A 24,796-nucleotide genomic window follows, 5' to 3' on the forward strand; every position below is an offset into this window, starting at 1 on the left:
CACGTTTCATCTCTTAACAATAAAAGTCAAATAAAAGGTCAATGCTAAACTATCGAGGCTTTTTCCCTCCAAATACTCCCTTCTGAGCCTTATAACATTAATAAATAAATGAGATCCGTTTTTGTAAGACAGATTTGGGGATGTACCGATAAATGTATGGACGTAACCGCCGTTGTAAGAATTCGAAATATCCCGAGCTTACACATGATTTTTGCTAAAAAGAAATGCTAATTCCTGCCAAGAATACCAACAAACACTTTAAGAGGACAATTATAAAAATGGTAATCTCTCTATGAATCATATTGACTAAAATATAATTTGAAAACAAAGCATAACCAATACAGTCACCATCAGGGATACTCTACAACAGGGATAGGTCACTCGCTTGCTTTCTTTACCATTTGTGCTAATTAAAGTGTGCCTCGTCATGCTCCAACGCACACAGTGACTTGACTCGTTCCCAGTGCAACTTCAGTTGTGTTTAACCAGGGAGACTATATAGAGTATATACGTTGTAGATTATTCCTGGTTTAACAGAACTTCAGCCAGTTTATTATGTCAGTCGGAATTTTACAATGAATGAATTATAGTAAGAATTAAGAGCAAGAATTATGTGAATGAATGAACGAAATAAAAAATAAAAGAAAGAAGTACATATGTGAATGAATGAAAGAATAAATGATACGCCGCGGCCTTCCCTCCCAAAACATGTAAAGAACGCGAAAGTATCGCGAGAACACGTGTTAAAATCAGCTGTCCTTTAAATAAAATCTACTTTGAAGCATTTTTGTTTACATTAATAATTAATTCAGATATCTTATTGCATGTGGGGAATGGAATGGACACTAACAAAATGTTAACTGACACTGTCACACTGCCCTACAAAATAAATTGTAAAACTCTCACAACGCGTTCTAAAACACCTTTCCAGTTTTAGATCCACAAGAAAGAAGTTATGGAACTATCACCCTCAAGCATCAATGGCGAATCAGATCAGTTCGGCAATATGTTATATGTTTCACACACCTCAAATGCACCCTAACATTCTTTTTTAGATTATGAAACTATCACTATTACTTGCAAACACATGTCACCTGATAGTATAGAATTAAAGGTGTATGTGAAAGTTGTTTTTGAGGAAGTAACTAGGAATACTCAAACAACGGCGTATAGCATTTCAATGGCGAAATGTCATATTTTTCACACACCTCAATTACACCCTAACAAATTTTAAGTCATAAAACTGTCATTATTACTTGCAAATATCTTTCAATTAAAGGTATGTTCTCCTTCTAAAAATTAAACGAATGTGTGAAAGAAGGTTTTAACGGCACAATTTAATCTATCTTCGCGGTGAATCGAGAATAGAAGCCAGTGAGCTATAACTTACCGACTTGAAACTTTACTACAAATCTGCTGTCATAATACGGACACTAATACCAATTATTTGACTTAAACTGAAGTGACAAAATAGTTAACCTATCTGCTACATGTTTGATTTCAGTTGTTACAACACTCAGCGAACTTAATCAGCTGTTGAAAATAAACCGGGCTCAATCTTAAATGCTACGCTACCACCATATTGGCTACACTGGTTACGTAATGACCCGAGACATACGTTCGGCGGCTTTTCGAGAAGTTTCTTCTCCCCCTCTATATAGGCTCCCCATAACTATGAACAGTAAACATATTTTCTTCACAACATGAAACAGAAACGTTCCCTTCTTTCAGTGACAAAAAGGTTCAAGTTAGGCAAGTTCTTAATACTATATAAATATGAAGCTTTGCAACTTATCAAACTCAGATGACAAAAAAATGGCTTGCTACGCGCTAAGAATGACAAGAAGACTCTTTGGTCTGTTTGTATAACGTATGCTCTTTCGGCGCAGCCACAGGGCCTTTAAAAAGAGTAAAAGGCAAAACCATATTTGTAAATTCTCATTGAACAAGTGAGGAACGTCTGAACACAAACATATTTCCTGAAACTAACTATACAGACTACCAGAAACCAAATCGAGGCTGTTGTCCAAAACAACATGGCGGACACCAGGGAAACTTGAGGAACTGTCACCTACATGCGATTAAAGCTACATTTTGGACGTGATAACGTATATCATAAGTGTGTCTGACTTAGAATCACCATGGCACAGGCGAACGAGATTGAAGACATGAATGTTGGAGAAGGGGAGGATCCTGGTTTGACAGATGACGCCGAAATGGCGCTTACTGGCATCAACATGCTGTTAAACAACGGGTTCGATGAAGCTTATGCTCTCTTTGAGAAATACAAGTAAGGATAATTTATTCATTAATGGAAATAGAATGTTTATTGTTCACTGCACAGTTCATTTAATTGGGGTTTTATTCCATAAAATGTTGTTATCACAGAAACACTTGAGAACTGACGGGATGTCGAGTAATGACTTCGAATCACATGCTTCTGCTCTTAAGCCACGCCCCCTTACTTGTTTTGCATAATCTGTGCATGAATAAAGACGACAAACAGCTGATAAACATTGGCTTGTCGAGGGTAGATAGTGAAATGAAGGTGTGATATGTCAGGGTGATCTTGTGATATACATAGAAGTGTTGTTATGTAAAACAGTTGGAATAAGCACAGGATTCTGCTTTGTTCAAAGTCATATATGGTTTCATAACATTGAGATGATTGTATCTATTATCATGTGGTTAAAGGATAGGTCAGTGAAACTATAAAAAACCTATGTACTTTTCAATTACACATGGTCCTAGGCTCAAACGCTTGATATTAGTCTGACAAGCTAGATACAATTTTTCCATCATGCAAATTCACACCAATTTCCTTTTTTCCTAATGGTTAATATATAGTAACTGGAATAAACAAAAACTCCCATGCTATTTATCCAATCTCATTTTGATAAGGAGATAACTGTGAGCGTTCAGTATGCAATGGTCGTTCATGTTATATGAAAATATAAGGATTAGAACTATAATTGCAGTTTTTTTTATAAATATTACCAGTAGAAGTTATTTAACTTTGTAATGATAAGATTGGGGCAGATATTCATTATGTCTCAAAAGTAATGATTGTATTTCATTTGCCCAAGTTGAAAGTTATCAACATTATTAACTTGAAAATAAAAAGACCACCACAAACTGACACTTACTAAATTTATACAGTGTTGAAGGCTATATTTATTATATAAATATGATACACTCTCAACATTGAGACCTGTGAAGGTCCCGGGGTAGAATAGGCCTTCAGCAACCCATGCTTGCCATAAAAGGTGACTATGCTTGTTGTAAGAGGCGACTAACGGGATCGGGTGGTCAGACTAGCTGACTTGGTTGACACATGTCATCGGTTCCCAATTGCACAGATTGATGCTCATGTTGTTGATCACTGGATTGTCTGGTCCAGACTCGATTATTTACAGACCGTCGCCATATAGCTGGAATATTGCTAAGTGCGACGTAAAACAAAACTCACTCACTCACTCACTCAACATTGAAGTGCATATTCAATGACATTGTGTGTAGTCATATATCTCTGTGACTGTGGGGATCCTGTGCACACTAGGTGTGGCAGGGCATTGTTTTGAATGTTTATTAGCAACAAAATGTCAGATAATACTTCACAGGGTATTGTTGCATATTTTTATGATCTCAGGTGATGAATTCTGATGGTTTGATAAGGATTCTGCTGATAGACATGGCTTTGGATATTGTTTTCACAAATGTGAATTATCCTTCTTTTGGGATAAGGGCATTATGGTAGCTTAGTAGTTGAAGCATCTCCCCTTCTTACTGAAGACCGGGTTTGGGTTTGATTCCCACATAGGTATAATGAGTGAAGCCCATTTCTGGTGTCTTCTGCTTCAGTATTGGTAAAAGTCTTGTAAAACTAAACTCACTCAGTCACTCACTCTGTATCATATTCAAGTGGTTAGGAAATCCATACTTGTCAAGAGTTTCTGTGAAGAGTTAAATAATACACACAAAAATCAACTTCTATTCTCAAGTCAAGGGCCTCAACCTCCATAATTCCTCAAAGGTTGTAGGTTACTGTGGCATTAGAGTAAATGTTAGTTATCCTTGGGTATTATGTATCTCTATATGCTTATTCTCCCAAGGGTCCAGCCTATTGGGTATATTTAAGCTAATGAGTAGACATTTTCAAGTAATAATTCTGCCTTAAGAACAGGCCGATGACAAGGTCTAGCAATCTGCATCTATTGATGTGAAACTAAGTTCCCAAGTGTGTCGTTGCTTGCACGCATAATATTGTCATGCATACATAAGAGAATGCATAACCCTTAAAGTGATATATATCCGAGTTACAATGATCAAGACAAAGCTGTTTGTGCATTGTTCACCTCAGGTGAGTTCACACAGAGGCCAGTAAAGATCTCTAAAGATAAAGAAATACGTGTACACAAATTATAGAGGGTAAATTGGGTTACACGTTCTTCCTGCTTGTTTGCATGGAAACTAAACATTTTCTGTTAGTAATAGTGTTATTTTATATTTTACGCAAATGCAAAGCTTATATTTTGAGCTTTTCATAATAAAATATACGTTTGCAGTGTTTGAAAATTTTGTTTCAAACTTGTGTCTAGCTGGCTTGGACTACCAATAAGTCTGACCTTGTCCACCTTTCATGGGTATAGCTGTCTAACACTTCAGTTCACGGAGTAGTGTAAGTGAGTTTTTTTCTGAACTTTTATGAAAGGGACCCTATTTACTGTTTTTATATTTTCAGTCTGTCAGAATCAGTTTGTAAATTCTAACAAAATGAAATCCCTCAGAACAGATTCAGAATTATAGTCCTCAAATGATGCCATGGACTAATGACCTAATGTCAGCTTTCCTAGCTAGCAGTTCAAAAGATTAAACCGTTTGCATGAAAAATTACATGATAAATTCTGCCTTTGAAGAATTACCACTGTTATAAGGAGAAAGTACAGAAGTATTTATTTGTTTTTGTTTAACACAACACTCAGTAATATTTCAACTACGGTATATGCTGGTGCTGGTAAATGATCAAGCTGGGGCCAGACATTGCAGTGATCAACAGCATGAGCGTCAGCCTATGTAAATGTGGTTAAAGAAAATAAAACATCCATTAGTTTATCTCTCTCTCTCCCCGTCCACACTTAATTCATGTCTCTGAAGCTCATGAACAAACTGAAGCAAAAATACCAACCAGTGTAAACTGATTTCTAAGCCATGCCTTGATATTATTTATTATCTCTGATTTTCAACACATCACATAAAGCAACATTCGTTCGTTCGTTTCGTTTGTTCGTTCGTTCGTTCGTTCATTGTCAAGTCCAAATATGCAGCAAATGTAACATGGCTGAAACTCTCAAGATTTCAAAGTATCATTTTGAATAAGCATCTTGTTCTTCTTATCTGAAGTGTCCGGTTGTATTGTAAGTAATCTATGTAGCTGTTAGGTCACAGTTGTCAGTGCAGAATACCACTGTCACTGTAAACATGATAAACATTAAGTAATAGATTTATGGGTGACATGTCTCTGACATGAGGAACATGACTTTTCTTACTCCCTGTTCCGTAATTACAGAACTTGACATCCACAAACTTCCCTCTTAATGTATGTTACTTCTGAATGCCATTCCATTAGATGCCAATCATTTTAGATGAGCTTTCTTATAAAAGACAGATTACAAGTTCCTAAGACTTAACAGGCAGACAGTTTAGATGATGTGTGTACGTGGGATGGGCAAGAGCATATGCTTCTAGAGAGAGGGGGGACATAGTTTAAGTGTAGTCTCGTGGTGAATGTGTTCATTCATCATGCTGATGATCATGGTTCGATTCCCAACATGGGTACAATGTGTTAAGCCCATTTCTGGTGTCCCTTGCCATGATGTTGCTGGAGAGTTTCATCTTGTTTGTACATATTTTTTCTTGATTATCAGCGTGATGTGTGACACCTTGTCCTACTGAAGTGAGTGTTATCACCTCATAGTTTCATTGTAATGTTTTAGCTGCAGACCACTGCACTAGGATGTGGAAGTCACAGAGGGCATTTGTTCATGTATTTGTTACTGGGTGTACTTATTACTGGGTCTACTTGTTACTGGGTGTACTTGTTACTGGGTGTACTTGTTACCAGGTGTACTTGTTACTGGGTGTACTTATTACCGGGTGTACTTGTTTATGTGTATTTGTTACTGGATGTACTTGTTACTGGGTGTACTTGTTTAGGTGTACTTATTTAGGTGTACTTCTTACTTTGTGTACTTGTTACTGGGTATAAGCCAAAGATATGAGTTTATGATGTTTCTCATTCCCATCTTCTCTATTTTTCTGATCATAAATTGGCTCAAAAATATTTTTTAAAATGTTTGAACAACTATTACTTGCATTTAGTGTTATATTAGCTTGTATTATATACCGGTACTGGATTGATTGCTCGAATACACAGTTGGTGGACTTTCTTGACCATACCTATAAAATACTTGCTTTAATCATGTTAATTTACCAGTCTTCAGATTCTGTTGCAGATCTGGTCTTGCTTGAACACAGCAAATAATGATTTGTATCTTTACGTTTTCTGTCCAGTTTTAGTTCCAATTGCTGAAAAACAAAAGCTTTATGAGAACTGGTTCAGAAATTTGGCCTCAAGTGCTGCTAGTGAAAAATGAAAACCATCAATTGATTCTCTCTTGTCCTGCCCATATTATGTTGCCTCGGGCTACCAGACTATTGTCAATATGTATGTAGATGCATTCTTCCGTATGAAATAAATCCTCTTAATTTCAATCTTCTTTACATGAAATCTTGGGGTCCTGTAAAGTAAATAAATAGTGTAGTGAATTATACTTTCGGAAGTAATAATTGTATTTGTACCTAGGACTTTATATTTCTTGTTGAGAAATTGGTGCAATTAACAATTTGGTGTCTACCTTGGGACAGAATATTATTTTTTTTCTGTCCATTATGCATGTCTGTGACTACTGGACGTGCATGTCTGTGTCATATAGAAAGCCTGATTAGGAGCACATTTTGAAATCATTTTATTAAGCATTTAGTCTTAGCCATTAACTTTCGAAGCTACTGTCCTGACTTAGTAACTATATATGTGGGTGATACTTGCAGGATATTTATCCCTCAGAACACATTGGTCTTCAGCAACCCATAAGAGGCAATTAATGGGTAGGTGGCGAGACTCGCTGACTTGGTTGACACATGTCATGTATCCCAGTTGTGCAGACTGACACTTTTTGATAACTTTTTCTCAAGAATGTTTATTTTTTAATGTTAAGAGGTAATTGTTGGCACCCTTCAGTGTCACTGAGGAAAATTCGCACACAGTGAATCAAGTCAAGGAGCTTGACCACCTGATCCAGTTTCAGGGGTTCAATGTGTTTTTTAAAAGCCTCTTGCCAAGAGGCAAGTAACTTTAAGAAAGTAATTTGTAGTGGCTAATTTTCCACTTGCCCTGTTTTTATGGCACAATATTGATAATTATTAGGAAAGAATAAATCAACATGGTATTTGATGTTAATGTTTACAGGACTGTTTAACGAAAAGGGATAAATAGCAAAGAAAGGTAACTCTACTTTATTATTATTGTGAAATTTAATAGGTACATTTTGAGCAGACATGAAATGAAATCCAAGTTTATTTGCAGTTTAAAACCATAAGAAGAAATTATCTAGTACCCCACGAACAAGTAAGATGCCATTATTTGATTGCCCAAAATAAAAACTGACTTGTCCTGAGCTTTGGGTGATGGGATTTTTTAACCTCTTGAGTTTGTTACCTGTTATGACAATCCTAGGTTACTGGGGGTCTGTTTGAACTGTAAATCCTCACAAAACATATCTGATAGTATTATTACCCAAAGGGACACAATTAGTACCCAAAGGGACACAAATATTACCAAAAGGGACACAAATATTACCAAGAGTGCTCACTAAGCATGGAATATGTTTCCAGCCGTTAGCATGGTCAATACAGATTGCATAGTTGTTTCAATTATCATGATTATTAATGAAACAGGTGAATACAGTGTGACAGTAAATGAAAATACTGCTGCAGATATGTGAACATGACACCCACCATCTGTGGTTCATGACATTGCCAATAGTTTATGTAACATGCTGGCAGTTTTTGTAGCTTCACAGACACACTTTATTTAATATTTTTGCATTGTGTTCACTCATCATGCCGATCGAAGGCCCAGGTGGATTGCTCATATGGATACAGTGTGTGCAGACCATTTATGGTGTCCTCCACCATGATAATGATTCAGCTAGAATAATGCTAAAAGTGGTGTAAAACCGTAGCTATTCACACTGCATCATGTTCAAGTAGTCAGGAAATCCGCATTTGTCAACAGTTGCTCTGAAGAATTGATTAATACATACATTAACCCGGGTTTAAATAAACCATTGCCTGATGTCCCCGTCAGTTGATATTTCTGTTGGGCAAGCAAATTTATATATCACGCTGTATCTGTGTCCAGCTGACTTTGCAAAGTTAATTGTGTTGTTTGCATAAAAAATGAAACAGACTTGGCTGGTATAGTGGAAAAATTATCAACTCATGTGATTTTACATGTGCCACTGTACTTGAATACAGTATCAGTTATAAAGTTGTTTCCACCCCTGAATAATCAACTTGTAGGGCCTGCTCCTACGTAATTCCTCAAAGTTAGTAGGTTGCTGTGTCAGTCTGATACACTGACATTCAGTCAGATACACTGACATTGTGCTGTTCAAGTGTTTAACTAAAGAGAAGACTGACAACCATGACCACTCTTTATCTATCATTGTTGAGTTTAGGTTGCTCACCTATCATTAGACATGTAAGCTCACCAGCTTAATCTGAACTCCCAGGATCTTTTTGTTTAATATTTGCTCTGATGAGCAGATCCTGCTATCTGAAACATACTGTGAGTAACACAGTAAATAATATCACAATACTGAAATGTTAATCTAGCTTGTGTATACAAACAGACAATGAAAATGTATAATTTGTTCAAATTCTTGTAAAATATTATCAGTTGAGATTGAAGCCAACAATGTGAGGTTGACATTGTTCTGTTCGATGATTTTATTCCCTTATGTTTATACCTTACGCCACATCAATTATATTTCTCTTTTTATGGATCCACTGATAGTATATTTTCAAGAAAAAGAACAAATAAAAATTCATTTTCTCGTCTCAAAAGTAAAATCCAGTAAATGTGATATCAGTGAAATGTTCATCAATATGAAACATGAATTCACCCAACTTATTTATAGCTGATGTAAACAAACCAAAATAGTTAATTCGAAAACTCATGTGGGTGTTGGCTTTGACTGGTAAACTTTTACCTGTTTCTTGTTTTCTCTTTCGTGTTTTCTGGGGACATGAATACATAGAACAAGAAATAAGAAATAAAACTGGTTTGTCCTGAATGTAATTTTGTGGCATAATTGCCATAAATTTCGAACAAATCAGTTCTTCATTTTCTAAATGTGGGCTGTCATCTGCTGCTTCTACAGATGCAGCTCCCAGAGCCTTTTGAGGGAATTGTGTCCTTTCAGAAAGTGCATTAGGTTCATACAAGTCTTTAATGTCAAAAACTTGTACCAACTTCTTAATCTTTTCCTGTATGTGATTATTTTGTCATGTCATATTGTCTGCTAACAAAATATTCACACCATACACTCCACATAAAAAATTTAGAGTCATTTAAAACATTCATTTTGGTGTAAGAATTCACCAATTTTCACTGATTTTTATCGTTTAGTGAACTCATGATAGTAATCTTTTCAACAAAACAAATTTGGTATATAATACATCAATTCATGTGTAAACAGTACCTTTAAACAGAGTGGAATATTTAGCAAAATTTAGTATAGAAGTAGAACAGTTGTCTGGCATAAATGGCTGTATTTACACTAATGAGCCAAAACTTTTGATGGAAATACAATGTATTTCAAAAATAAACTGGTAGGCTGTGATTATATTATAAGAAAACATATTAAAAGAGCCATTCCAGTTAACATTTTCACTCTGCTGAGTAGTAATGTTCATGTAATACCTCTCAAGATGAGGTGTATATGCATTGCTGAAAGCCTATTTAGTGTATGATTAATTTACAGTAGATTAGACTCCTGATCCTAATGCTTGCTTCAGCTGCAAGTAGATCTAAGGATATTCAACGACAGGCCACGTCAGAGTGACCTTTTTCGAACATAAGCTGATCTGTTAGATGAAAGGTAAGATGTCTACATGCCAGTCATATATAGGTTTCTTATTTCAGAATGATTTTTCTAAAGTTAGTTTGTAGGCAGTGGGGTAGCCTAGAGGTTAAAGCTTTCTGTTGTCATGTCAAAGGCTCAGTTTTGATTCCCCACATTGGTACAGTGTGTGAAACCCATTCCTGGTGTCCCCAAACACGCTATGGAATATTGCTAAACAAAGCTTAAATCCTTACTCAGTCAGTCTCCAGATTTTTTTTTAGTGCTGGTGAACACTCATAATGATAATTACGAAAAGAACGACACAAGTCCAAGTCATTTTTGATTTACTGGATCCAGAAGTCATATAATTCCTTGATGTTATCACTGTTCAGTGTTGCAGACTCAATTTCTGTCACTGCATATCTTTTGTGTCCCACTGTGATACTGCCGGAGTATTACCAGGTTAAGGGAAGGAGCTGTCTGACACTTAAGTGTTGAACTAGGCAGGAATTTTGTGGCTCAATCATCATGTCACCAGTGGCTATTTCAAGTTCTGTGCCCTCTTTGTCCCACCTTATGACTGACAAGTCAAATTCCACCTTGTGTCAAGAGTCATTACCTTGACTCAGCAGTATGTGGTTCCATCACCGTGAAACAAGACTTGCAAGTATGGATTATAAATATAGAGAAATTTCAGATTTATTGAATCATCTTATAATCTAATGATGTTAATAGAATATAGGTCTCCATATTGCCCTAACTGTGCAGTAGGAAGTTACATGCCAAATGTCCGTCCTTGTGATTCCATCTCTTGTAAAGAGAGTCAGTTAACTCTCTTGCCTGAAGAGGATGCAGCATCATCAGCACAAAACAAGTCACAGTTACAAGCACGTAAGGGACAGTGGAGTAAACTAGTGCTTAAGGTGTTCGAGATCCAGATTTGATTCCTCACCAGGGTACAATGTGTGAAGCCCATTTCTAGTGACCCAACTGTAACATGAAATATTGTTAAAAGCGACATAAAACTAAACTCACTCGTTTGTTTAGTGGTTTGATTAACATTAAAATTACAACTGTACTCTGGTATAGTTGCACATGTGAAATCACTTGTCCTGATAATTTTCCCACTATACCAGCCAAATTTCTTGTTGATGTTTGTAAAATAAGAAACATTATTAACATTTGAAAGTCAGCGGAACACTGGTACATTGTCACATACAAATTTGGTTGCCTGGCAGGTAAAAACACTGGACTGGGACGTCTTGCAATGGGTTATTTCCACCCCTGTTGTTCACTCTGTCACTCACGATGTCACCCATGCACACACGCATGCAGGCACTCACTCACTCACTCATATAAACAAGGTTTGGTACAGTGTGTGAAGCACAGTTCTGGTGTCTGTTGCTGTACAAGCACATAATATAAGGAGAAATTTCATTATCATCAAGTCATTTTGTGATTTTAAGTTGAGTATTAATTAAATCATAAGACTGGTTCCATATCACCACGTCTGTTCACTAAGTAGGACTAGGAATACTATGTGTTGTGGATATGGTCTACCAGTTACACCAGGACATGCCATGACTCAGCCAATCTCTTAGTATGTTCCATGTTTTATTGATCATACAAGAATAAAACTCCATGCCATCAAGATCATCAATTATTCATGGGTTTTGTATTGTCCATACTGTATAATCGTCTTTCATCTTGTAGTGATTTCACAGAGACAGCAAAGCAATGTAATTTCTTTCTACATTCTCCGGCCCAGTGCACAAATAGATCTAAAAATCAAGACCCATGAAGATCTGGTCTACCCATGCTTGACGTAAGAGCCGGCTAACAGCATCAAGTGGTCAGACTAAGTGGTACGGTTGATGCAGGTAATCGTATCTCAGCTTATGATATCATTCACTGGATGGTCTGGCTCAGACTTGAGTATATACAGACCACCTTCATATAGCTGCAGAATTGTGACAGCAGCGTTAAACAACCAACCAACCAACCAACCAACCAACCAACCAACCAACCGGCCAACCAAAATACTGGATGTTTGGGTGCAGACTTGCGCCTTCTTTGAGTTTGTTTTAACTGTTTACTAGAGCAGGGTTAAAGGCATTGAACTGAAGAGCTGTAGTATAAGCTGTAGTATAAGCTGTAGTATAAGTTATGGCATAGGTCTATAACTGAAATAGTGCTCCAAGTGAACTAAAGAGCTGTAGTAAAGCCTTTAGTAAAAGCTGTACTATAGGCCTGTAACTGAAATACTGCTCCAAATGACTAGAGTTGTGACGATATGCTCATGCCACGATACGATACGTATCATGATACTGGTAGTCCGATACATACGATGTATCATGATATTTTGTCCTTGTATACAGAAAAATAAAAGTACTGGAAATAATGTGCTGTTATGTTATCATTTCAGGGAAGGTATTCTTCTCCCAAGAAAAATAAAACACGTCATCATGAAAGACATTTTATTAAAAATGTTTAGCATGTGTTAGTAAATATTGGCACAACTGGCCTTTTTGCACAGATAACAAAATAAATTTGTGAAAATTATGTCCGTCAGCGCATGTCCATGGCAATATTTTCCACGAAAATCTAAATAGAAGGGGAGGCGGTGTTTTCGTAGACTCCTAAGTATGTAAGTATCGTGTTAAATCGATACACGAAAATCGTATTGATGCATCGTATCGTGCAGCTCTTGAATCGCGATAACTTGCGTATCGATTAATTGTCACATCTCTACAAATGACAATGAACTGAAGAGCTGTAGTATAAGCTGTAGTAGAGGCCTGTAATTGAAATACAGCCCCAAGTGGCAATGAACTGAAGTATAAGCTGATTTCTCATAATGCAAGTGACAAGTAACTGAAGAGCTGTAGTAAAGGCTATAGTATAAGTTGCACTATAGGCCTGTAACTGAAATACTGCTGCAAATGGCAATGAACTGAAGAGCTGTAGCATAAACTGTAGTAGAGGCCTGTAGTTGAAATACTGCTCCAAGTGGCAATGAACTGAATTCTATGATGCTTCGGTGAAAGATCAAATACTTTATCAGACAGTAATGTGCACTTTTTGCATTACGTCACAAAGTGTTGACGTCACTGCGCCATTCCAGTCTGCCCCCTCGTAATCAAACTTTTTTGTATTACGTCACAATGTAATCGACGTCACGATGGATGTCAGCTGCCATCGCCTCATACAGCCTCCCACAGTAAACTGCTTCGTCGCATCCCATTTTTTGGTTTGCAGTTGCATCCCACAGCTAGCATCACTGGTGGAGACATTACGTTTGTTTTCCGAAGAATAAAATGTCTCATAGTCCGACTCAAAATTTTACAGAGACACGGTAATGTTAGCAGTGTTTACATTCCCACAATGCAATCGTGGAATTTCGCATTCAGCTGAATGTACTGATCTAAACTTTTGTTGCTAGTAGAAATGAGACGGTCATATTGCCTTGTATGGTTTAAGAGAATCACAGAATTAAAATGATCTAGAGAAGATATTTAACCAGCACATAAACCGTCACCAAACTGTTCATTTGTTTTTCTAGTAACGTTTGTCTTAACGTAGGGGCCTGACACGTCAAAGGAACGCGTCAGTTAGTCCTGTGCGAGGATTCTAAATTTAGGTCACAGACACTGTAGTTTGTATCCTCGTGCTTTAACTATAATAGTTCAGGGCAAAAGCGTCCGAGTGCTTTAACGATATAATAGTTCATGGCGAAAGTGTGATTTATTACACTATACATGGTGGTAGAGCGAACTGTATTTCTTAAGTATATAAGCTCATTTCTCATAAGGCAGGTGACAAGTTTATGCCTGCAGGGCGTGTCTGATGAAGACAAACCCACCAATGGCTGAGTTGGGAGCATAGTTTACAGTACAACAAGTGACCATACATTTCATATGCTATGTCTGCCATGTTCCATGGGCCATTTGCTTCAAATACTGGTATTCACTCTTTTCAGTTTTCTTCAAATCCTATGAGAATATTTAAGCAAAAAATGTGTTTCCACCATCGTCAGGTGTTAACCTGACTGTCGTATGTGATCACGTTCAAGGCATGACTCAGTGTAGACTATAAACCCTAGCTATTGATCTGTCTTGATTACCTCAGAACCCCATTGTCGTGGCTCAACCCTGCAGACTTCTTTGTCTATAATTGGAATCATGACACATTCAAATCCATACAGGCATCAGATTATAGTTTGGGCAATCCACAGAATGCTTTTAGTCACGGTTATGTTCTAAAGTAGATAAATTATATTAAAGCTTTCCTTTGTATTTTGAATTGAATTGTATCAATTAAAATGTGCAAGATGTGACATGTTTGAAACATTTTCAAATGTAACATAATTATTCCTGTTTCTGTGTTTATGACCAACCATGATGAGTTAATTGTGTTATGGTTTTCTGTTCTGACTTTGTTGAGATGTGCAAGGCTATGCATGTGAAGGGCAGGAAGATGTCAGGTGATGACAGTGTGTCATCTTAATAGTAATCAATATTATTATGACTTACAGTTGACGTTATGTAGCAAGGTTGCTAGAGTATTGATGTGTTACAGCATGTATTTATCATGTCATGTTTCTGATCTTTTAAGGTTGTTATTAATTTTTTAGTGCCCCATATAATACCTCATAACCCTTCTGTAGTTGTCAGATTGACATATGATTGTTTGTTGTTGTAAACTCAGTGCCAAAAAACAAACCCAGTCTATTGGATCACTGAAGCTCTGAGTCAGGATTGATCTTCGGCCATGCTTGTCATAAGAGGCGACTAACGCTATCAGGTGACACCTGACATGATATCTCTACTGCATAGAGTGATGCTCATCATGATGATCACTGGATTGTCTGATCTTGACTCGGTTATTTACATTGTTTCGATTGGTCTGTTTGAAGACTGTTACCATGGTTACTTTTTGCATGGAGGGCAGATGATCTGAGCTTTGTTTCCCAAGATGCATCATTCCAAAAGCATTAAGTCATGGCACTTGTCACCCTTCCTGGCATATGGAATGAAAGAGGATGAACAATAATTGATCTGTTTGAAGTCAAATATTTCGAGATTACAATATATCTCGGATTCTTAACTAACTGCACTTTTCTTACAGATAGAAGATAATCATTAACTTGTTAAAAATTGGAATTTTTCAAAGTTTCTATTTTTTGCATTTTGAAAGATGTATTAATTGTAAATTTGCTTTCTCTGCAAAAATTGTTAAACAGAGAATCAAAGCCTCTTCATCTTTGTTATGTTTTTTGGCCTTGTTACTAGTGCTGGTTTTGGGATACAACCTGCGATGCAATACATCATGATGCTAAAATCTTAGCCATGATGATATATTGCCAAAGTATTGTGCACTGAAGCTGCGATACAGCATGAATCCCCAACAACTGTAGCGATACAATGTGTATCATGATACTAAAATCTTTAATTCTGACATCAACCATAAGAAACACATGAAGATCAAAATGAAACCATTTTAAAGTATTTGTCAAATTGCAGCAGCATGTTTCAATTTTTATTTGGAGATGAGAGAGACTTCGTGGATGTTCTTAAAATGCAATGGCTATGTTTGCCACAGTTCCTGATGCAAGAATTTGTGAGAAGCTTAGGAAGGGAAATACGTGTGCATAGACTTTAATCATCAAACAAAAGTATGTCTTTCTTGACAGATATCGCAATTTGACAATATTCAGAGTACAACATTGATGTATTGTGGCCCATTTGAAGTATTATATCGGAATATACAACAGTGTAAAACTTTGTGTTAATACACTTTATCACCACCCATGGACAATGCATCGATGCGTATAGATGAATCTTCACACCTCTACCTGTTACCAGTGTAATAAAAGACGTTTCTACAAATGCTTTAGAAATTTTAGAAATGTGATTTCAGAAATGTCTTATTTATCAGACTGGGTCAGATATCAGCCTCTAATCTATGAGGCAAAGGCAAGTCCCCGATACTATGTCTGAGTTTAGTAGCCATGATAAACTGTGGGATGGTATATCTGTGGGCTGATTCTATGACACTGGCTTTTGTTTAGACTAGTACAAGCTGTTGCACACATACACGCAAACATGCACATTTGCTATTGTAGTGCAATAATCTTGAATAGTACATTAAATCCTGTTTCATGTTGAATCCCTCTTAAATATTGTGAACATGGCGATGGTGACATTTGGATGTCATCAGGTCTGTGGCTTTGCAGTAGAAGGGGTAGGAAATACTGATAATTGGAGCTTGTGACATATGTGAACCTTCACATGTTTTGGCTGATAAGTGACATAACTTCCTGTGAATTAGTGACTTGGTTGGTTAGAGTCATGCACAATCATGTCTTCATGGCCTGTTGCTATAGGAACATGTTTTTCTTGCATTGAATATATTTAAACAGAACTGCCAATTTCAGTGATTGATCTTGATTGATGGCTCCTTTTAAAAGGGATGGCAATTTTCTGCGTATCCGCGGATTTTCACCAATTAATTTTGTGAATCGTCTGAACCTCAAGTCGATTTTCCTATCGCCATCCCTGTTTTAAAATATAATCTTTAATAGTGAATATGTTTGTGGTATATACTATCCAAAGAAATGTGATAGTGTCTTTTGAGTGGTATACTTTTTGCTTGAAAAACAAATAATCAAAACATGGAAAATAGATTAAAATGTCGCCTGTTCCAGATTACTGTACACAGCTATGTTAATAGATTGTACATATGCTTTGCAGTTTTTCACTTTGCAATTTTTGTGGGGATAGTTAATGTCATTTTGTATGGAATGTCTCTAACCTGATGACATTTTTTGCATTTGTTGTTAATTTATAGTGAAATTAAAAATATATGTTTGGAATGGCAAACCATGGTCAATGAAGAGAATGGAGTAAGGTTTATCAATCTTTAAACTGTCACTCCTGCTATGTTTTCCATGATAATCACGACAGGATGACTTTCCTGTATATGACGTAATTGAGGTGAGACCTTCAAATGATGTCGCAAAGTTCTCAAATGGTCCTGTGCTTTGTTTCAGAAATGAAAGCCCTTTGATGCATGCTGGCTACAGCTTTGTGTTCTTCATGGTAAGTAACCTGACTTTTATATAGAGATAATTGTCGCTGGCACGGAGGGGACTGGGCATGGATTGGGTGACAAGCATGGCTGTAATTGATCGATGATCACCTCGAATAACACCTTTTGAATTTTCCCTGTTAAATTTGGATGTAGGAATTTTGCATTTACCAATTACACTGTTATGAGCGAGTTATCAGTATTCCAGCGATATTTCTTAATCAATACCAGAGAGGCAGCTTAGTCGTTAAATCATTTGCATGTCATACCAGAGAACCAGGTTCAATTGATTCCCTGCTTGGGTACAATATGTCCATGCCAATTTCTGGTGTCCCATGCCGTTATGTTGCAGGAATGTTACCATGTGCAGAGAAAAACCCTAATTACTCACTCTGACCCCAGAAATGGGCTTCACACTTGGTAATTACAGTGGAAACTGTCAAATCCGGCAACTGTCCAATCTGGCAAGTTGTCATCACCGGCATAAAATCTGTCCTGTCCATGGCTTGTACATTTACAAGCCTTACAATCCGACACATTCTCTAAACTGGATTCTTTCTTCTTGATGACTGCCGGTTTAGACAGCTTCCACTGTTTAGGGAACTGCACCTGTCCCTAGACTGCTGACATTCATAATGTTGACTTGATCATAGTGTTAAGGGACCATTCATGGTTAGTGGGTGTGATGATGATTTTTATGGAGAAGCATGTAAAGAGTGCGTGACCTACCTAAAATTCATGAACAAAGTAAGTAACCACCCCCCACATGTCATGTGCAAAATCGATTCATTCTGTAAGACATGAATACCTGCATGTCAGCAGAGGCACATTGTAACCACAGGAACCCGATATCGCACTGTAGGTTAAACATAGACCATAGATATACACTCACATCATATATATTGACAGAGTAAAGGAGCAGCAGCTGCCATGTTGGATTGTCATGCAGACATCGACTCGTTCTGATTTCAAGCTGAAATGTATCGCTAAAAATTCGGTGACATTCAAAACTATGCACATGTACCTCTCAATTATACATGTCCCCACACATCCTGCCTGATTTCCACGACATAACACCCATTTTATTAACTTTAATATGTCCTCAAACTCGAAAATCAAACCAAAAACACCTCTGGGGTGAACGTTATCCCGCACTCGCAGCATTTCGAGCAATCTCAGTGGTCTGCTGAACGTAAGTAGTTTTTCCAGAACAAATTCATCACATTAGCACGAAATTTAAAAATAGTTTTTGGTTTTTTTTGTTGAAACCTGATCGGGTGTCAAATTCATAGTTCATCCAAAACGTTTCGCTCTCAAACCATGCCGTCTTGTTTACCGATACTATAAATACTTCGGGTCACCGATCAAGTTAGAGGCTACGAGTGCGGGATAAAGTTAGATTTTCGAGTTTGAGGACGTCTTAAAGTTAACAAAATGGGTGTTATGTCGTGAAAATACGGCAGGATGTGTGGGGACATGTATAATTGAGAGGTACGTGTGCATAGTTTTGAATGTCACCAAATTTTTAGCGTACATTTCAGCTTGAAATCAGAACGAGTTGATGTCTGCACGACAGTCCAATATGGCAGCTGCTGCTCCTTTACTCTATTAATATATATGACGTGAGTGTACATCTATGGTCTGTGTTTAACCTACAGTGCAATATCGGGTTCCTGTGATTGCAACTGTCTTGCACATCAACATGTCTGTTCACTACTGGTGATATCTTATGCCTTTGATCTTCAGGAGTAATGTCTTTACATTGAATTAAAGATACAGTGGCTCTGCAATGTGTGTTATCTCCCTTTCAGCAAGCTCTCATGTCATTTGAGGAGGAAAAGTTAGGTGAGGCTCTGAAAGTTCTCCAGCAGACAGAGAAAAAATGTGAAATAAGTGATGGCTTTATACGATCTGTGAAGAAGCGATTTTCAAAGAAAAAACGACAGCAAGTGAGTATTGTCTTGTTACTAAAGCCTCACAGTGCTGTAGATTAGGTAGGGGACATGTGTGAGTGAGTGACACAAATAAGTATTGCAGTCATATTGCATATCATAATAATCATAATTTTGAAATCAGAATGTAAAATCTTTGAATTCCTTGAGAACTTCTGGATGAATTAAAGATAAATTTAATGTTTTATGAAGTTTCATGTCAGTATCTCAGGAAAGAGAAACAATTCGTTAAAATATCATCCCAGTTTGCGTTAATTTCTTCGAAAAACTGTAGGAATGTGAGTTAAAGTTGACACAAACAAAAAGAGTGTATTTTTAACACTGTTTCATTCTCCTTTATGGGAAATTATTTTTGGACTATTCTTAAAAGAGAATAAATCAGCCTTGGTTGTTTCATGTTTGACTGGTGTTGGTATGATGAGAGGGTTTGGGTTTGATAGGTATACCATCTTTAAACTAATGGAGACGCCATACCTTTGCAAGTGTTGTAGGGTTCTTTTTTCAGAGCAATGAATAATATGCATGTGATGGGTCCATCTGAAATTAAATTTCCAGATATGAGAAACTAGATTCCTGTGTTCATATAAGTGAACTGTTCATAACAAGCTTTCCATGAATTATGTCTTTTTATACATACAAGTTACCAAAGTATACACATTCACATGACAAAACTAAAGTACTACAAAATGGAGCATGACTTCCACATTTTTGAGAGGAAGTCTGATGTGTAGGTGATATATCTTTTCATGTTCTTAATGATTATTTATGCATGAATGAATGCAATGTTGTAGCTTGTATTTCAGTCCAATGGACCCAAGAAGGTCCATGGTTGAATAGGCCTTCAGCAACCCATGCTTGCCATAACAGGCGACCATGCTTGTCATAAGAGGCGACTAACAGGATCAGGTGGTCAGGTTCGCTGACTTGGTTGACACGTCATCAGTTCCTAGTTGCACAGATTGATGCTCATGCTGTTGATCACTGGATTGTCTGGCCCAGACTTGATTATTTAAGGAATACTGCCATATAGCAGGAATATTGCTGAGTGCGGCAGAAAGCTAAACTCACTCACTTACTCACTCCAGAGTCAAGCCAACAGCTTCCTGTGATGTTTGTACTGTTGATGGAATCTGCAAGTAAACCTTTTACTTTCTTGTGCTTCAGTCAGAGGCTGAAGTGAGTGTTGAGGATCGTATCCAACGCCAAGTGATAGTTGCCGACTCGTTGCTGTACCAGGCGATTCTTGTCTTCACAAACCAGGACATTCCTAGTTATGTAAAGGGTGGATGGTACCTACGAAAGGCTTGGAAACTCTATGAGAGGCTTCACAGGGAGGTCTTGGAACTTAGTGAGAAACAAGCACGGGCAAAGATTGAAAAAATGACCAACAACCTTCCTTCCAATGTTAACCAGAACAGTGTATACGTCCATGACAGCGCCACCGATGGCAATGACAATGAACTGACGGAGGAGGTCCTTACACGTCTATCCGGTGCCGTGAATTTCGGATATGGTACATTCCAGTTGTGTATATCCATGGTGCCTCCAAAGATTTTGAAGCTGATCGAGTTTCTAGGGTTTGAAGGGGATCGAGATGTAGGGCTAGGATCGCTGGAGTATACTAGTCATAGTAAAGACATGAAGGCACCTCTGGCCACCCTAGGGCTGTTGTGGTACCATACTGTGCTTAGACCATTCTTTGCTCTTGATGGTGCCAATAGCTTCAGTGCAGGTGAGTCAACTACTGATCTTTGGAGCTGTTTGACTTGTCTCAACCATATAATATTGTCTTTATTGCTGTAGGGGCGGTGTGGTAGTCTAGTGGTTAAAGCATTCACTCATCATGCTGAAGATCTGGGTTCAATTCCCCACATGGATATAGTGTGTGAAGCCCATTTCTGGTGTCCCCCACCATGATATTGCTGAAATATTGCTAAAAGCAGCATAAAAGTTTGTCATCCACCAAGGAAAGGAGGAAGATGTATTTTGTTATTCTTGCTAAGAACTTGCAAGAGATCAAAGCAATTTTTGTTTCAAAATTATTCTGCGTATCTTATTGAAAAAAAGTTGTATTGACACAATTGACGTAGTTGTTTGGCTGGTAGAATGAGCATTGTTCACTGCTTTCACACCCAGTACATACTTCCAGCCATGATGATATGGGTTAGAACTGATCTTCAGTAACCCATCCTTGTCGTAAGAAGCGATGAACAGAATCAGGTGGTCAGGCTGGCTGACTGTGTTGACCCTTGTAATTGTATCCCAATCATGTAAGTCTATGCTCATGCTGTTGATCACTGGATTGTTTGTTTCAGACTTGATTGCAGGTTGCCGCCCTGATGCTGGAATATTGCTGAGTGGGGCTATACTCAGTACATCCTGCCTGTGTAAGCTGGCATCAGTCCGATTTGATACACTTCTTTAGCTCTGAAGTTCCAAAATGTTTTTAATGCAGAAAACTGCTAGGTCTGTGATTGTGACAGTGACTTCACATTGTGCTGATTGGTTGCAGGCACAACAGAAGCTGAAAACATCATTGCAGAGAAGGAAAATGATTTCCCCAACTCTGCTCTCTTTCTGTTCTTCAGAGGTCGGATACACAGGCTGAGGGTGAGTAACTTATCTACATGGGATGGGCAGTGTAGACACAGTGAGGGTAGCTTACATTGACTCTAGGAAGGTAGCTTACACAGGCTCACTGACAGTAGGTTGAGGGAGCATTGCTTACAGAAACTGAGGGAAGGTAACTTATACCGGCTGAGGTGGGCAGTTTACATAGCCTGCAGTGTAGACACACTGAGTGAAGGTAGCTTACATTGACTGAAAGAAGGCAGTTTACACAGGCTCACTGACAGTAGCTGACACAGTTTGGGGGAGCATTGTTTACAGAAACTGAAGGAAGGTAACTTATACCGGCTAAGGTGGGCAGTTTACATAGCCTGCAGTGTAGACACACTGAGTGAAGGTAGCTTACATTGACTGAAAGAAGGCAGTTTACACAGGCTCACTGACAGTAGCTGACACAGTTTGGGGGAGCATTGTTTACAGAAACTGAAGGAAGGTAACTTATACAGGCTGAGGTGGGCGGTTGACATAGCCTGAACGAGAGTAGCTTACACAAGCAGAGGGAGGGCAGATTACATAGACTGAGAGAGGGTAGCTTACATAGACTGAGTGGGTGTTGGTTTGGCATTTTCTTAATTTCTGCAAGTGTCAGAAAGGGTAATCAAACTTGCTGTGCATGTTTCAGAAAGAGAATGACCTGTCTCTGGGGATGTACCAGAAAGCGCTGGAGGAGGCTTCGGGGCAGAGGGAGATAGAACTTATGTGTCTGTATGAAATAAGTAAGTAACATGATCATTGGTCTCAGCATACCAATTTTCTTGGTAACATTGCACCTAACTTCAAAGAGGTGTTGGAGGGTTCTGAATTTTTCCTTAACAACTTGAATATTAATACGACTTAGCATCAGTTAGCTGAATCGGTTTGTGGTCAACATTGGGAACAAACTACTAGCAGCTATCATGTTTACTAGCATTCTCCTCTCTCAGTATACTGGTACCTTCGAACCTTGTTCTCAAGACATCATTCGTTGGGGTAACCTAATGGTTAATGTGACAACTTGTCACCCAGAAGACCCAGGTTTAATTCCCGAATTATATGAAATCCCTTTCTATAGTCCCCTCCATAATATTGTTGAAATAATGCTAAAAGTGGAACAAAAACCATACTCCCTCCCTATCATGATGTCACCAACATGTGCTCAATAATCAACCGTCACATTATAATGCTTCATGCAATGCAACAGTGACATTGTCCAGATCATTGGAGTAGGCTTATGGCCAAGACTTGGCTTCACCTTACCATATTGTTTAGTATTTTGTTGAGGTGTGACAAACCTACTCACTGACCTTGTTTGGACAGTTCATCGTGTCTGTTAGCTGTCGTTTCTATGCTTGTCTCCCACTTCCAAACCCTGCCTGGAAAAGTGTGAACACAACATCCCTCACTCACTCACTTCCAGCCACCAAATGTTGGGTTGTGTTCACTCTCCAGTTCAGTGTCCAAATACCTGCTTTGTACCATTATTTATAGGTGCTGTAATTCATCTACATTGCTTATATCATAAGTTATAAATCTGTGTACATTTACAGGACTCAAATACATAATATAACTTTTATTGTTACTCTGTGACAGCATGATATTCTGTGTGGCCTAGCAAGATGCATCCTCGATATCTCCAGGGTATATGTTCCGATAAGTCTCCACTATACCCTGGACGCATCTGCGGCTCTGCCAGATAGATTTATTACCTCCCTTAACTGTCTTTTCATCCAGTCAGGTGTCTTCGCTGGGAAGTTGAGCGAACCAATCACAACTCACATTCGTTTTTTGAATTATCTAACCGATTACACTTGGCAACAGAAACCATGCAGAGGTTCTCTGGAAGAGGTAGAAGGCGTTCTTGCATATGTTGTTTTAAAGTTTCGGACCTGTCAATTTGTTTGTATGATTTCCCTAAAATCTGGGACGCACTGTGGGCAAACCTTCGCAGTTGCGACCGCTACCTTTGTTGACACTGGCAAGCTCTGCTGTAACGGCGGCCTAGCTGATTGGCTAGTGTGAGAAGGCGGAGCCAGCAAAGGGAGGTAATAAATTTATCTGGCAGAGACGTAGATGCGCCCAGGGTATAGTGGAGACTTATCGGAGCGTTTACCCTGGAGATATCGAGGATGAGCAAGATGTTGCTGTTTACCCTGCATGACTGTTTCATTTAAACTGATATTTTCAGTACAGGCTGTAGAATATTGCTTAAGAATTGATCTGTCTCGGTTATTGCAAAGTGTCATAGCTTCTGTGAACTATGTTTACAATGATGTCATGGGTAGAACCAACTGTTTCTTTCTGTCCAGCCTCTTGCTGTATGTCTTATGGAAATGCATATAACAAATTACAGGTATTGGTGACTAAAATTTATGGTCTTGGTATTTTCCATTTTCAGTTTACTATATTACTTTAAAAAATTGATGTTAGCGGAAAATGTTCGTCAATCAATGGGTATAGGGTGTAATTTCTGAATTTCTGTGTATTGTGTTTGTCATTTCATTGTATGCTATTTCCCTTTCCCCAGGCTGGTGTAATCTACTAAAGCTGAGATGGACTGACACGCTAGAAGGTTTCACAAGGTATACCACAACATTTTAAACAAAGCTTAGGCAAAATGTAAAGGTTGATGCACTCAACAGGGAAGAGAGAATGACATTTGTTAACCCTTGTCCTTTCACCAGAGTCATGATGGTGTTGTGCTTTGAGCATGTCTGTGGCATACACCACAATACATGCTGCATCACAATCACTGCTGAAGATAAGGACTGGGTCATGTTTGAATTTAAGCATCCATTGACCTATGTTGCATTACACACCATGCTATAGGATGCCTCAAGGCGAGCAGAAAAGCCATGGCAAATTAAGACATTGAACAAATCAGCCAATATAACAACATCTGACTGTTACAATAGTTAGTGCATGTACTTTCATTTGAGTTTGATGGAGTTGTCTCCCTTCATC

The 24,796-nt window shown here is 38.1% G+C and overlaps 1 protein-coding gene across 1 annotated transcript in view; it reads left to right on the forward strand.

Moving 5' to 3' along the window:
* The first annotated feature begins 2,005 nt into the window (after nt 1-2,005).
* The window catches only part of LOC137277952 (tetratricopeptide repeat protein 39C-like), a 36,287-nt gene continuing 13,496 nt past the window's right edge, over nt 2,006-24,796 (forward strand). The window contains exons 1-7 of the mRNA XM_067809967.1: nt 2,006-2,290; nt 17,239-17,287; nt 19,088-19,225; nt 20,393-20,960; nt 21,741-21,838; nt 22,479-22,572; nt 24,360-24,414. Of these exons, the coding sequence (XP_067666068.1) occupies nt 2,142-2,290; nt 17,239-17,287; nt 19,088-19,225; nt 20,393-20,960; nt 21,741-21,838; nt 22,479-22,572; nt 24,360-24,414 (1,151 nt within the window). The 5' untranslated portion in view covers nt 2,006-2,141. The remainder of the gene's footprint in view (nt 2,291-17,238; nt 17,288-19,087; nt 19,226-20,392; nt 20,961-21,740; nt 21,839-22,478; nt 22,573-24,359; nt 24,415-24,796) is intronic.

Source organism: Haliotis asinina, chromosome 3 (genome assembly GCF_037392515.1).
Source record: "Haliotis asinina isolate JCU_RB_2024 chromosome 3, JCU_Hal_asi_v2, whole genome shotgun sequence".
NCBI lineage: Eukaryota > Metazoa > Mollusca > Gastropoda > Lepetellida > Haliotidae > Haliotis > Haliotis asinina.